The sequence below is a fragment of the Lipotes vexillifer genome, unplaced genomic scaffold, assembly GCF_000442215.2.
Source record: "Lipotes vexillifer unplaced genomic scaffold, Lipotes_vexillifer_v1.1 scaffold532, whole genome shotgun sequence".
NCBI classification, from domain to species: Eukaryota; Metazoa; Chordata; class Mammalia; order Artiodactyla; family Lipotidae; genus Lipotes; species Lipotes vexillifer.
Window position 1 is genome coordinate 1,300,401 of NW_006798027.1, and position 16,050 is coordinate 1,316,450.

Consider the following 16,050-nt stretch of genomic DNA (forward strand, 5'->3'; position numbering starts at 1 on the left):
GAATGTAATGTCTTTTCAAGCACTTATGGACCATTTACAAAAACTGATTCTATGCTAAACTCCAAAGAAATTGTAAAAAAAAAAAAAAAAACCTCAATAAAACAGAAACCATCAGAAGAGACCTCACCCTGCAGCTGCACCCATCCATTCTTTGCTCCCTCCCATCACAGAGTCACAAGTGTCTGTCTTCCTTTCCAAGGCTAATTAATCCCTCCATTTGTGTCCTGGATTCCGGCCCCCTCTACTTCCTCAGGGATCTCATCCCACCCATCATCCCCTCTCTCTTCTTTATCCTCTCTTGTCTCCTTTTCCCATCAGGGTTAAATGTGACCAGATGTCTTCCATCTTAAATAGAAGTATAATTTACAAAATATGTGTGTGTATATATGTATACATAATATATGTATATGTATATTAGTATGTGTGTATATATATATATATATATTTTTTTTTTTTTTTGCGGTACGCGGGCCTCTCACTGCCGTGGCCTCTCCCATTGCGGAGCACAGGCTCCGGACACGCAGGCCCAGCGGCCATGGCTCACGGGCCCAAGCCGCTCCGCGGCATGTGGGATCCTCCGGGACCAGGGCACGAACCCGCGTCCCCTGCATCGGCAGGCGGACTCTCAACCACTGCGCCACCAGGGAAGCCCCATCTTTTAAACTCCATATCTCCAGCTACCACCCTAATCTTTCACCTACCTTTATTGACAAGTTTTGGAAAAACTGTTTACATTTCCTGTTTCTACTTTTTTGTCATCATTTATTCCTCAAACCACAGCCTCCTGTGCTTACTACCCAGTTGAAACTGCCTTTACAAAGCCCATTACCAAGCTTTTCCTGCTTCATCCATTAGCACTTTAAGCCCTCATCGGTAGAACATTTGGTACAGCTGGCCCCTCCCTCCTTAAAAATTGTTTGCCTCACAAGGGTTCTCACTTTATTTCTGGTGAGACCTAGAATTGTGCCATTTCCTGCAGAACAGTAAAGAAATGCTGAAAAGTTTGTGACTACAGAACCATCCCTGCTTCCTGTCCTAAAGACCTGGAGTTTTCCCTCACCCTGGGTCAGTGCTATTGGAAACATAGCTCACAGATACTCTGTAGCAGTATCATATGGAGGCTGCTGGATGGGCAAATTCTTGGGCCCCACCCTAAACTTTGGGTCAGGATTTCTGTGGGAGGAGCGGGAATCTGTGCTTTAATAAGTTCTCCAGGTGATCCTGGGAGGCACTGCCCTGTAAAAGTACCACAGGGACGTCAGATGTATCAAACTGTTCTGTAGGAGAGTTACAGAAACAAAAGGGAATTGCAGTTTAGGAGGAGAAGGCATTTAAAACTGTACAGCATAGATTACTTTTCCATGATCTAAGGACGTTGAATCCTTTCCCTTCTTTTTTTTTTTTTTTTTTTTGGCTACACCGCAGCACGTGGGATCTTAGTTTCCCAACCAGGGACTGAACCCGCTCCCCCTACATTGGAAGCGCAGAGTCTTAACCACTGGACCACCAGGGAAGTCCTAATGACATTAAAGCCTTACGTGGGGACTCTTATAGGCTGCTCCATCTTAGCCTTGCCCAGCTGCCCTGCAATGTGCATTTCCCCACAAGTTAGGCGGGACTTGTAGGCGCCTGACTACAAGTGTAGGCGACTGGGGGTTCGTTGCTCTTTACACACATTTCCCCCGAGTTTGAACCATCTGGCTAAAATAAAGTGCCAGGGGTTCTAGTCTGAGAGGTTTCACTTAAGTGTGTAATTGTCAATGGATGGTAGTTGGAACACACACACACTCACATACACACACACACACACACATGCACACATACATGCACACACTTACACAGGATAAATGCTTCTCAAAGACACTATAGCCTAGTTCACAAAGCTTTTCTAAGAGAGCGCTTAGCCCAGTTGATCTACCCAAACAGGATTCCTTCAGCTCAAGAAAGCTTTCTAATTTATTATTTTCAAAACAATTTTTGTTACATAGATGTCTCTTTTATTTAGACCATTTATTTTTTCATAATATTGACTTTTTAAAGCGTTCATCCCAGTTGTCTTATAGCATTTCCCTTATTCTATGTTTGTCTGATTGCCATTTAATTTGTTGATCTCCCTCAGGTATTTCCTATAAACTGAGCTGTGAGGTCAAGGGCTTGATTAGCACTGGATTGAACATCTGTGTGATGTCAGCCTTCCCAATATTAGTAATGCTATGTTTGATCACTTGTCTAAGGTGGGGACATACAGATCACTCTGTTATGTAGATCCATGTTTCCTTGTAAGAAACCTGCAGGGTGTTATCTTAAGGTGTTAAATATTCTGTTTTGCAACAATTTCTCACATGATAGGTTTAGCATCTATTGTTGCTTCTGGCTTGAAATAGTACTTACACTGGGGTTTGGTTGCAAATGGTAATTTTCTAATTCTATCATTACCTCTACATTTACTTGCAGACATTCTTCTGTAAAGAAGCTCCCCAGTCATTTATTTCATTTCTCACTCTGTATTCAGGGATTTTTAGTTATTCAGTGTTTTATAATATTATAGACAGTATTCATGTGGGGCCTCATATAGTCCAAAATGTGGCCAGTGGGGGCAGTTCAAGGTGACTCCTTTTGACATAATTCTGTTGGATTTTAAACACTGCCTTGCATTCTAAAACAACAAGGTGTTTTAGGCTCTCTTTGAATTTTTTTCCTTCTCCAGACCTAGAATTGCCTGTATTTTCATGGAGCCTTGGTTCTTTTCAGTGGGGAATGGTATTTAGAGCCCAAGATATAGGCAATACTTATTATTCCTGGGGAATCACTGCTTCCAGGCCCTTTTCATTACAGAGAACTTTGAAAGTACAGAAGAGAGAAAAATGAAGTCTTCACATCTATGGGCCTATTTAAAGTTTATTTTATGGTTTCTTTATTTTTATCATTTTTAAATAGAGGTATTTCTTGAGAGAAGTCAGAAGCAAATAAAAAGTTAAAAAGTTGTCTGTACTCTATGTTATTCATCAACATAATATTATTGACTTTTTACCTTAAATAATGACACAGTGATTTTTGGTCAGCCACAGCTTACTAAGAATTGTAGTCATTCTGACTCTACTTGGAGATCCTTGTCGCCCTCTGTTATTGTAGATGCCATCTTAAAATCTGAAGCCACTGGAAAATTTCCTGAATAATTAAAAAAATAACATAGAAAAAAATCAGTGCATTTTTTATTGTATAAAATTTGGAAAATACAGAAAAAACATAAAAAACACATTGTGATGTTAGCTGTGGGTTTGTCATATATAACAAATATATATGCCCTTTGTTATTTTGAGATATGTTCCTTCTATGCCTAGTTTGTTAAGAGTTTTTAATCATGATTGAATTTTGTCAAATGCTTTCTCTATGTCTGTTGAGATGATATGATTTTTTTCTTTTATTCTATTAATGTGATGTATCATATTTGTTGATTTGTATATGTCGAACCATCCTTGCACCCCAGGGGTAAAGCCAACTTGATCATGGTGTATGATCGTTTTAAAGTGCTGCTGAATTTGGTTTGCCAGTATTTTACTGAGACTTGTTGCATCTATAATATATTCATTAGGGATATTGGTTTACAGTAGTTGTTTTCTTCTTGAATTTTAAAGTAGTTATATCGTTAACAAATAAGGTTTAAAAAATTTTTAATTTCCAATATATATTCCTCTAAGTTATTTATTTTCTAATTACATTGACAAGGATAAGAATGTGGGGAAAAAATGATGATGACAATCTTTGTTTTGTTCCTGACTATGGTGGAAATAATTCTAGTGTTTCACCATTAAGTCTGCTCATGGTTCTGATTCTTTATTAAATTGATGGTGTTTTTTTCTATCTCTGGCTTTGAAAGGAATCATTGTAATGCATGCTACTTTTCTCTTTTTAATTTTAGAATTTTATTTATTTTTTATATAGCAGGTTCTTATTAGTGTTAGCTACCTTTTTATATTCATTAAAATGATCATAATGTTTAACTCATTTGATCTGTTAATATAATCAATTATATATTTTATTTTATTTATTTATTTTTTTGCGGTACGCGGGCCTCTCACTGTTGTGGCCTCTCGTGTTGCGGAGCACAGGCTCCGGACGCGCAGGCCCAGCGGCCATGGCTCATGGGCCCAGCTGCTCCGCGGCATGTGGGATCTTCCCGGACCGGGGCACGAACCCACGTCCCCTGCATCGGCAGGCGGACTCTCAACCACTGCGCCACCAGGGAAGCCCTATAATCAATTATATTAATAATTTTCCTAATGTTGACTCAATCATTCATTTTTATAATATGCTCTATTTAGTCAAGATGTATCATTCTTATGATAGAGTTCTGGAATTTACTTGTGTTATTTTATTATTTTTACATCCACAGTCATAACTAAGATTTAGTTCACATATTTATTTATGTGATCTCTGTGTTTGATTTGGGTATCTGAGTTATTTTAGCTGTGTATCACTACTGGGAAACTTTCATTCTTCCTATATCTGCAACTTACTTGTTTGCTTTAAGGTTTTGCAAAACTCATCCAGCAAAACATTTGGGCCCTGGTTCTTTATTTTCTTCTTTCTCTCTTTTTCTTTTGTAAATAGTGTTTTTAGCTTTTTTAAATGGTATTTTAAAAGTAACTTATCAGTACATTTTCATTATAGAAAACTCAAAACTTGTAGAACTATGTTTCCCTTCACGCACTCCTAGAACTCTTTTCTTTCCTCAGAGGTAACCACTGTCAATGGTTTGGTGAAAGAGAATGGAGACTTTTTTTTTTAAAGTATTGTTTATTTACTGGACCTGGGGCAGATTAGATACACAACCAATTTTAAATTTACATCTTTTAACTCCATTTTGAAGTGTTTTCACACACACATGCACACAAATTGGCATGCAACTGTTGTCCTAAGGTAAAACACAGTCACCTTAGACTGTTGCAAGTATTTTCACCCAAGGTTGAAAAATTGTTTATCCTGAACATGAAAACCTGTAACAACTTTAAATTAATTGTATAAAACTCATTACTTGTAGTTTTCCCCTTGCAAAGATCCAAAAATAATGTACAACTAGCTAATATACATCAGTCACAACATAATCCTGGATCATCCCCACACCAAAACTAGATGCTCCTTTAATTTTAAACTCATCATCAGAGGCCAAGAGAAAGTCATTTCGTTTTACACAAAACAAAATTCACATGTGCCAAAAAAGAAAGACCCAAGAAAAACAGAAACAAACACCCTAGTACTGACAGTACACTAATTAAACAGTGGCCAAAATGCCACTGATCAAAAATAAAATAGTGGGCTTCCCTGGTGGCTCAGTGGTTGAGAGTCCGCCTGCTGATGCAGGGGATATGGGTTCGTGACCCGGTCCGCGAGGATCCTACATGCCGCGGAGCGGCTAGGCCCGTGAGCCATGGCCGCTGAGCCTGGGTGTCCAGAGCCTGTGCTCCGCAGCGGGAGAGGCCACAGCAGTGAGAAGCCCGCGTAACGCAAAAAAAAAAATAATAATTAATAAATAAAATAAAATAAAATAAAATAAAATAGTGCCTGTATATCACTGCAAAGAAACCCAAGAGGCTTTTAACCCTTTGGCATCAGAAATCCAGATTTTTCCAGTTATGTGAATGCATACCTCCTCCGTGCCAAGAGTAGAGAAAGTGGATGAGCCAGCGTAGAAAGAAAAAGAACAACCATTCACTGCAACACCCAGAGAACTGGCTTTAATAGACACTTCTTACAAGGTTAGGCAGAAACCAAAAAATGGTTATTAGCTGCTTGTGTCAAGAATTTTAAGTGGAGGCGATTGAATTCTAAGGTTCAAAGTAAAACTTTAAAGGGGAAAAAGGTTGTTGGTTTATGTCTTACCTTTAAAGCAAAAGCAAGATAGACAAAGTATAAAAGTACCAACCTGGTAGCATCCTCTGAGTCACAGAGTTCTGCCATTAGTCTGGACAAAAAATGTCAAGGTTCACATTGTTTGTCATAAGGACTCAACAAAATGAATCTTTAATGACTTGAACTGCAGGATAAGGGATCCCAAGAATGCATTTTAGTAAAGTGCTATCAGTAAAGTACTATCCTGAACAAACTGCATTTTATTATGAAAACAAAAGGAAAGAAGATATAATAAGGACTATGCACCTATATTCCACTTACAGTGTCTGAGTTCTGGAAGGACCTGTATAATGGAGGAAGAATTCAAATACGAAATCATGCCAATCACATGTCAAATTTCACTATAACTTTCCTAAGAAAGTGTTTTCCCTCAATATCTGTTAATCACAAAGAAACAGAAGCTGTGAATGTACAGTTTAGGAAATAAAAACATAGAAACTAATGACATTATTATGACCAAGATGTTTGGTAAAGAGTGAATTATGAGTTTGGGATCATTAGCAAAAGGCTTTTTAAACAACCCTCCGGACTTCAAAAAAAATCTCTTCAGATAGTAAATCTCTCCCAGTGTCATGGCAACTAGAACAAGAGCTTCCAAGAAGGGCCAAAGGACCACTCTGCTGTTTGTGTTGTCATTGACTGCTCTGTGTATTCTCTCCCGAACTTCCATGTATTCCTGTTCATGCTTTACAGCTGTCATCGCCACTGCGAGCTCGTTAATCATTTCTTCTAGCTTGTTCTGGTGAGCTTCTCTTTCCATGTCTTGTTGTTTGGGGGCCTCCCCAGTATCAATGGTGAACATCCAGTATCAATGGTGAACATCACTATCTTTGGAGTCATGGTGGACATCCTATTGCTAAAACAAAACTTACATGTTCCATCCATGTGAGCAGCAAATGTGTATTTCCCACTGGACTCCCAGTCTCCTTTATAAATTCCTTTATTATCAGGCCCTGTAATCTCCACGTCAATGTCCAGGAAGCTGCCCTCAGCCACCTCGAAGATGAGGCCCATCTTGGTGCCCGAGGTGACCGGCTCGAAGAAGCACTTCTCGGCATGTGCATCGATGCTGACGAAACAGCCCAAGGCAGTGGCTTGGGCTACAGCCCAGAGCACCAGCAGCTCAGCGAGCGTCACCACGGTGGGGCTGGGGCCGAAGCCGGGACTGGGACTGCGGCCTCCAGAGCCACCGTCGCTGCCACCACCGCTGTCGTCTCAGCTGCCGCCACCTCCGAGACTTATTGTTTAGTGGGCTCAGGCTTTCGGTTTTGCAAAACGAAAAAAGTTCTGGAGATAGGTTGTGATAATCTGTCTTACCCGATCCCCTGGCAAAATCTATTCTACTTCCTGTCTCTATGAACTTGACATACCTCGTATAAATGGAATCATACAGTATTTATCCTTTGGTGACTGACTTATTTCACTTAGCGTAATGTCTTTGTGGTTCATCTACGTTACATAGCATGTGTCAGAATTGCCTTACCTTTTAAGGCTGAAAAATATTCCCTTGTGTATGTTTACCACGAGATAGATTTCCACTCATCTGTGGATGGACACTTGGGTTGCTTCCACCTTTGGCTGTTGTGAATAAAGCTGCTGTGAATATGGGTGTACAAATATCTGACTCCCTGCTTTCAGTTCTTTTGGGCATACCCAGAAGTGGAATTGCTGAATCATATAGTACTTTTATATTTAATATTTTGATGAACTGTTTTCCACCGTGGTTGAACCATTATTTTGTATTTCCGTCAGCTGTTCACAAGGGTTCCAATTTCTTCACATCCTGACCAACACTTGTTATTTTATCTTATTTTTTAAATAATGGCCAGCCTAATGAGTGTGAAGTGGTATCTCCTCGTGGTTTTGATTTGCATTTCCATAATGATTAGTGATGTTGAGCATGTTTTTATGTGCTTATTGGCATTTGTATATCCTCTTTGGAAAAAAAAGTCTATTCAAGTCCTTTGCCCATTTTTAAATTGGGTTCCTTTTTGCTGTCATTGTTTTTGAGTTGTAGGATTTTGTGTGTGTGTGTGTGTGTGTGTGTGTGTGTGTGTGTGTGTCTGTGTGTGGTACGCGGGCCTCTCACTGTTGTGGCCTCTCCCGTTGCGCAGCACAGGCTCCGGACGCGCAGGCTCAGCAGCCATGACTCGTGGGCCCAGCCGCTCCGCGGCATGTGGGATCTTCCCAGACCGGGGCACGAACCCGTGTCCCCTGCATCGGCAGGCGGACTCTCAACCACTGCACCACCAGGGAAGCCCTGTAGGAATTCTTTATATGTTCTGGATATTAACCAGAACATATCTGATATGTGATTTACAAATATTTTCTCCCATTCCATGTGTTGCCTTGTCACTGTATTGGTAGTACCCTTTGATATGCAAAAGTTTAATTTTGATGTAGTCCAAGTTATTTATTTTTTTCATTTGTTGCCTATACTTTTTTTTTTTTTTTTTTTTCTGTTTTTTTTGCGGTACGCGGGCCTCTCACTCTTGCGGCCTCTCCCATTGTGGAGCACAGGCTCCAGACGCGCATGCTCAGCGGCTCCGCGGCACGCGGGATCCTCCCGAACCGGGGCACGAACCCGCGTCCCCTGCATCGGCAGGCGGACTCCCAACCACTGCGCCACCAGGGAAGCCCCTGTTGCCTATACTTTTGAAGTCATATTCAAGAAATCATTGTCCATATAATTGTTTTTTTAACTTTCTTTTTTCATTAATCAATATATATGTTGGCAGTCTTTCCACATCAAGTAATGTGGCTTCCACCAGTCAGAATGGCCATCATCAAAAACATCTACAAACAATAAATGCTGGAGCTGGTGTGGAGAAAAGGGAACCCTCGTGCACTGTTGGTAGGAATGTAAATTGATACAGCCACTATGGAGAACAGTATGGACGTTCCTTAAAAAACTAAAAATAGAATTACCACATGACCCAGCAATCCCACTACTGGGCATACACCCTGAGAAAACCATAATTCAAAAACAGTCATGCACCACAATGTTCACTGCAGCTTTGTTTACACTAGCCAGGACATGGAAGCAACCTAAGTGTCCATCAACAGATGAATGGATAAAGAAGATGTGGCACATATATACAATGGAATATTACTCAGCCATAAAAAGAAACAAAATTGAGTTATATGTAGTGAGGTGGATGGACCTAGAGTCTGTCATACAGAGTGAAGTAAGTCAGAAAGAGAAAAATACTGTATGCTAGCACATATATATGGAATCTAGAAAAAAAAAAAAGGTTCTGAAGAACCTAGGGGCAAGACAGGAATAAAGACGCAGATGTAGAGAATGGACTTGAGGACATGGGGAGGGGGAAGGGTAAGCTGGGATGAAGTGAGAGGGTGGCATGGACATATATACACTACCAAATGTAAAATAGATAGTGGGAAGCAGCCGCGTAGCACAGGGAGATCAGCTCAGTGCTTTGTGACCACCTAGGGTGTGGGATAGGGAGGGTGGGAGGGAGACACAAGAGGGAGGAGATATGGGGATATATGTATATATATAGCTGATTCACTCTGTTATAAAGCAGAAACTAACACACCATTGTAAAGCGATTATACTCCAGTAAAGATGTTAAAAAAATGTGGCTTCTTATCATTACTTTTATCAGTTGTAGAGTATTCCTTAGTATGGATATACTATTGTTTATTTAACCCCTCCCCAAATGGTGGGTATTTAAGTAGTGTTCATTGCTTATTTTTAATGTATGTATGTTAAAAACAAACAGAAAATCCAGAAAGGATATTTCTCAAAGTGTTAGAAAGTGATGATCTCTGGAAATAGTTTCATTTTGTCTGGTATGCTTTTTTGTATTTTCTAATTTTCAGTAATAAATAGGTATTTTTATTTAATAAAACTTATGAACAAGTCAACAAACATAGTGACATCCTTTGATCCAACAATTTCACCCCAGAGGCTCTCAAAACAAATTGTTCTCTGTAAGTTAAACAAACAAAACACAACATCTGCTTGAAGTAATTCATATTGTTGGTAATGTACTAATATCATTTAATAATACACTTAATGATCAAATAGGGGACTGGGGGATAGAATTTCATATGCCCTTAGATTATTATGTGCCAATGAAAATTAATTTCAAAATGTGTAATGGCATGAAGGAAAAATCTACAGGGATCAGGATTTCCACTAGGTAATTATGTAGGCCAGGCATTATTGAAATTTTTTGGTGCAGGACCAGATAGTAAGTATATTAGGCTTTGTGAGCCATATTGTCTTTGTTACAAATACTCACCTCTGTCTTTGTAGGGCAAAAGCAGCCTCAGATGAATGGGTATGACCTGAGGGCCCTAGTTTGTGGACTCACTCAATTAGACCAGTGCATTTATTTAAACTTTTCTTTAATGTTTTTTAAAAATGTATTTAAATGAAATTATGTGATTAGTATTAATATTCCTTATACACAGTAGCTGCTTTCCACAGATTTCTTGACTGAAGATGGAAATGAAATATAGTTAAGAACACTTGACAGATGCTCCCAGTTTTGAGTTGCTTATTTTGATGGCCCTTTAGTGCACAAGTTTCATTACATTTGTCTTGTGTTCTTTCTTAGGGGAAGAAAATGTAATTGCTGTTCCTTTGGGAAGTCGAAGTGTGAGAATTACAGTGAAAGGACCTGCACATCTCTGTAAGTAGAATTTAATCTTAACATGTTTTTCTTTCCTGAAAATTTATTTAGCCCGAAACATATATATATTTCTTTGTGTTAACAGGTAGGTAGATGAACTTCTACCAATCTGAAATAGTCTTCTATATCACTAGGGAATGATCTATGACCCTGAATTTTTTAGTTCTCATGCCCTAGTGGGAAATGAATCTCCTCATGGGAGAGGAAATCAAGTTATATGTGAAATAAACTATTTTTTATGTGGAGAGTAAACTAGGAGTCTAGAGTCTTCTGGAGATCTTAGCAGTTTGGGATAAAAAATAACAAAACGAAATTTAAAACACAGAGCTGTATCAGTGAATATAGCTGACAAGTACATGCTCCGTTGCCAGCATATCACAACCTCAGGTCTAGGGGGCACTGAAAGTAAACACTGGTTTCCCAGAATACTAAGAGTCTGAAACAATAGAGGATTGAAATTGTATTGTTTCTTTGGCCAAAGTCACTTGGCATCTTTCTGTCTTAGCTTTTCTGGTCTCTTAGGACCCAAAGGAAATAGAAATACCAAAGTTTGTCTGCTTCTCTCCCAAGGTTTCCTGTGGCCATAGGCAGGGCTTTCCTAGTCTTTTTCCCAGGAAAATGAGTTTTTGTCAAGACTGAGCCGCTGGCCTTGAAGAAGCTTACTGTGTTCAGCTCTATCTTTCTGTAAAAAGTACGAAACACTATTTGTAACTGTTTTAAAGCCACACAAATCAAGATCTACCGGATTAAAATGTGACATATTTTGCCTTTTTTTTTTTCTGAGCCGCCATCTTAGATTTTCAAATCGTAAAAATTTCTCAGGGACACAAGCATTTTTGGTAGCTTTTAAATGTGTTTGTCCATGTGTGTTATATGTGTTTGTATATTTTGGCTGCAGTACCGATAGTCTAACCAGAAATGTCCTTTGAGAAAAGTTTATATCAAAATGTTTAAGGTCACCAAGGGTATAGATTAAAATCTTGGAAAAAGAAAGAAATTCTTCAGTAAATTATGACCTAAATTAGGGAAGCAAGAGAATATCTTTAGGACAATGAGGTGAACAATTATTGGAAAGTTTTTTTCAACCCTTACTTTATTATATGAATTATGACTAAAAGAATGTGACTGATGTATTTAACTAAAATATTGAAGTGTTTATAGCCATGTAATGGTCAGTTCACTCAAGGCTTTCTCTACAATGAAGATTCAAAACATTTTTTAGGCTTCTTTTTAAAATGGCTTAAGGCCCACAGCTCTTGATGAGAGTAGATCTTCATCCTTGTAAATGCAAACTTGATGTTTGAGAACAGGTGAAAATCATTTAGATCCAAATTTTGTGAATCATTTGAGTGATCACATTGTAAAATAGCATCCTGGATTTGGTGGTTGCCTAGGGCTGGGGTGAGTTGGGTTGGTGGCAGGTCTGGGGTTGTTAATGGAGATGGGGTTTCTTTGGGGGGTGGCAAAAATGTTCTATACTTAGATTGTGATGATGGTTTCCCAATTCTGTGAATATGCTGAAGCCATGAAACTACATTTTAAATGGGTGAATTTTATGGCATCTCAAAAAGATGTTTTAAAAAAATTTTTTAAATTGCAGTGACTGGCCCTGATTTTCTCGTGATACTACAGACAATTCTTTAACATTCAGCTCTAAAAAGAGTTTTATAAGCTCTAAAAACAGAATAAGTACACAGTAAACAGGTTAGGTAAAGATGAATACTTTGAGGTAGAATATTCATTTACATACATATATGTTCTGGCATATTAAACATAACTTTATACTCAAGACTGGCATGGTTCCAAGAACAGAGCTCAAATATATTCCCATTTCTCCAAAGGTGACAGATCTGTTGCTTGGATTATATCTCCTTCTGAACAATCTCAAAATTGGCTCTAGAAGTGTTTCTGAAAGTTACTCTTCTCTGCCAGTGAATAGAATGAACTGGCTTCATTTACAAAGGATGTAGTTACCATTTCTGAACACCTAAATATAGAAGCGGCTTTATTTTCTTGACTTATACAAGTGTTTTCTTAATTTTTTATTCAAAGATATATTCCTGAGATTAAGCTCACTTTGCAGTAATAAACCGTTTTTTTAAGATCCATATTAACTGCCACCCTCCAAAAGGCTGCATCGTTAAGAACTGAGAACACCCAGTAGTGTACTGTTAGCCTCTTTGCTGTGGAATGGAATTTAATTATAGAATGTCCATCTTGCATATCGCCTAGAGGTGTTTAAATACTGAATTTCTAGTCCTTTCGCAAGCTTGGCTTCAGCATTATATCAAGCACACAGCTCAAGATTTCCCTAAAATTTCAAAAATGGAAACAAGAAGAGGGTTCCTGCAAAAGAGCTTTTATTGTAGCAAAACTTCAGCATTCAATGTGTTTTGACTAGCAGTAAACTCAAGAAGCCAAGATGCCATAAACTGAAAACCTCCATTATCAATTGTAAGAATTGGGAATTTTTTGGTCCTCTAAGTGCGGTCTGACGACCATATGTAGAGATGTATTAATATAAACATGAACCCTGAACATAATGACTAATCAAAGGAAGTGAATACTGAATAAAGTATGCATACACTATAATATACAGCTCAAAGCATAAGTAAGTTTGATGTATTTATAACCAAGTCAGCTGTGCTAAATGCTCATTACATGTTTACCTAACAATACTTTTGTGGCCTTCCTAGAATTTAAGGAGACCTCTTGGGATGATTAGCATGACCCTGTCTCTTTCGAAAGAAGCCTGGACGGATACTTGTCAGGGCAAGCCCTTCAACTAGAAGCAGTTAGCAGCATTCATCATTTTTCTAGTCATTTCTTTTAAAAATAACAAGTGTGGATCAAAATATTTAAAGGTACCATGGTAGACTTGAGTTGTAAAGGTTTGGGGATTTAAGAGGGTCTTGATTTCTGATCCTGGTTTTTTTTTGTATGTGATTTTATTTATTCTCACAACAACACTAACTTCATTTTTCAGATTAAGCAACAAAGATGAGGGGATTTCCAATATGTTTCTTTGTTGAGCCAGCTAATAAATGCCAAAGCTTGTTTGTATCATTTCTTTTTTAGATTCCGCATATAAGCGATATCATACGATGTTTCTCTTTTATCTCTTTGAGGATACAGATCATCTCTTCCTTGGCTCCTTGCCACCTCCATCATTTTAAGCCTGAAGAGGAGAAAAAAGGCAGCAGTGGGTAGCAGGAAAGGAGGCTCTTACCCTCTGCCTTTCACAGTGGTGGGGCTGTTTATAGATTGCCTGGGGTCTCCACTCAGCACTGTCTGTCTTGCCATAGAAACCACAGAGGGTCTGTGGAAGCTCTGAGAATTGAAGGGCTGTGTGTGCAGCTCTCATGAGCTGTGAATTGCACATCACAACACAGGGCTGCAGTACACACATGGGGTGCTAGACACTAATAAAAACTTTAAAAACGTATCCATAAGTCAACACATCATCTAAATTGTTGATTTTCAAAAACTCCTTTTCTGCCAATTTAAGAGGCACAGGCACTAAAGAGAAGCAAGTTTACCACCGATAAAAATGACAACTTTTAAAGACCAACACTGACCTCCACTTCACTGTGAATTCATCACAGGGGCTTTGTTAATCCAAACTATCAGAATCGTTTGCATCCATAAACCATAAAAAGATGGCTTCATCAAATCACTTCCCTTGTCTTTATTGACCACCCACTTCTGACTCAAGTTACACAGTTGAGGTCAGAGCACCTGCTTTTGACCTCCTATGTATGCAGCCAGGGTTTGTGACCCACAGAGTGGGAAGCCTTTTGAAATAATTGATATAAAGATATTTTATGAGAATCAGAGAAGAGTGGTTTGGATAATTCACATGCACTTGAAAACTGGTTTTGCTCCTGTGTTCTCACATCCTTGCCACTAAAGATCTTGGACACCTTTGAAGTAATAGAATAGACTCAACGTCAGAAAACAAAACATCAAAACCAAACTAACAGGTTTAAAAGATGGATGTCACACTGGTCTTCCCTTCCCCCCAGATCGCATTTCCAGATTCTGACACCCGCTGCCACAGCTCTGCAGCCAGATGAAACTTGGAGAGCTTTGATCCAGAACGTTAGTGCAGTGGTAAAACAATCACAGCCATCAAATCCATTGCACTCTATTTGAATTTAATCAAGTCACTTCAGGCTAAATCTCGGTCTAGAAGCAGTGTTTTGCATGCCTCCTCCTTTGCGTGGATGGATTTTGTCGAGCTTCATTTTGTGTTTTGATATTACCCGAATGCTCATGAGTTTTCCTCCTTTACTTTTAAAGGGCTAATTCATCCAGGGTGGATCCCTCCTACTATCTCCAGTTTCCCATCTCATGTTTACTGACAATTCACTTTCTAACACTCTGTTTTATATCTTTATTGGAACTAGGAAATGAATTTAATCTCACACTCTCCAAAAATCTACTGCGGTCATGGAGATCAGGGCCAAAGTGGTAGGGGTTTTGTGTGCCTGAGATTACCCAGCATTATTCTTTGACTGCTGATGACTCCTGCAGATCAAGGAGCTCATGTCCAGCCTTTGAATTTTCCCAGAAAAGTTCCCAGCCTGCCTGTCAGGGATAATCAGGGATGTCTCCTAATGCCTGTTATGCAATCTGCCCAGGGCGCTTGAATTCCTGCAGCTGCTCTGGTGGCAGAGAGAAATGGGCAAAGGAACACCACCGAAGCCCAGCACATGTGGATTGAAGCCTCATAAAATCCAGATCATTTTGTTGTGTTATTATCAGCTTTTTAAGTTTGAGACGGAATGGAGTTCTGGTTCTGTTGTGTCCTTTGTTCGAGATGGTTAAAGAACCATTGAATACCAGTGAGTCAAGTGTAGGTTTCTGAGGAGCAGAGGACCTGGGAGGTTGTCTGCTCTGACTCCTCGTTTTAGAAATAAGGCAATGAAAACCCAAGGCAGTGAGTTAGGAATATATCTGGAGCCAGAAATGCAGGTGGACCAGGTCCACTAAGAATGGTGACATTTACAAAATGAAAGAAAAAAAAAAGAGAGAAGGGAAAGAAAGAAATCATTGAAATAAGGTAGAAGTGTTATTTTGGTTAAACCGTCAGCATCGTTCTGTAAGCGATCTAAAAGCAGTACTGTTCCTTTAAAAGCTAATGTGAATAAAGAGGTGACACATGAGAGAGATCTTTGTGGTGATGGAATAGTTCTGTATTTTGGTTGTGGTCACATGTGACAAAATGGCATAGGACTCTATGCACACATTGTACCAATGTCCATTTCTTGGTTTTGATATTGTATTATAGGTGGGTAAGAGGTAACCATTCCATTGGGTAAAACTGGATGAAAGGTACACACGACCTCTTTACTGTTCTTGCAACTTCCTGTGAATCTACAATTACTTCAAAATAAAAAAAAATTTTAAAGCAAATTTAGAATTTATTGTGGTTTTGTCTAAATAAAAGTCTAGGCTTACTATCTGAATGGGT

General features: G+C 39.0%; 1 protein-coding gene and 1 pseudogene across 1 annotated transcript in view; one reads left to right on the plus strand and one right to left on the minus strand.

Moving 5' to 3' along the window:
• The window catches only part of ADAMTSL3 (ADAMTS like 3), a 371,609-nt gene that overhangs the window by 180,820 nt on the left and 174,739 nt on the right, over positions 1-16,050 (plus strand). The window contains 1 exon segment of the mRNA XM_007470069.1: positions 10,500-10,574. Coding sequence (XP_007470131.1) covers positions 10,500-10,574 — 75 coding nt within the window.
• LOC103077975 (transmembrane emp24 domain-containing protein 2 pseudogene) lies at positions 6,423-7,453 on the minus strand (annotated as a pseudogene).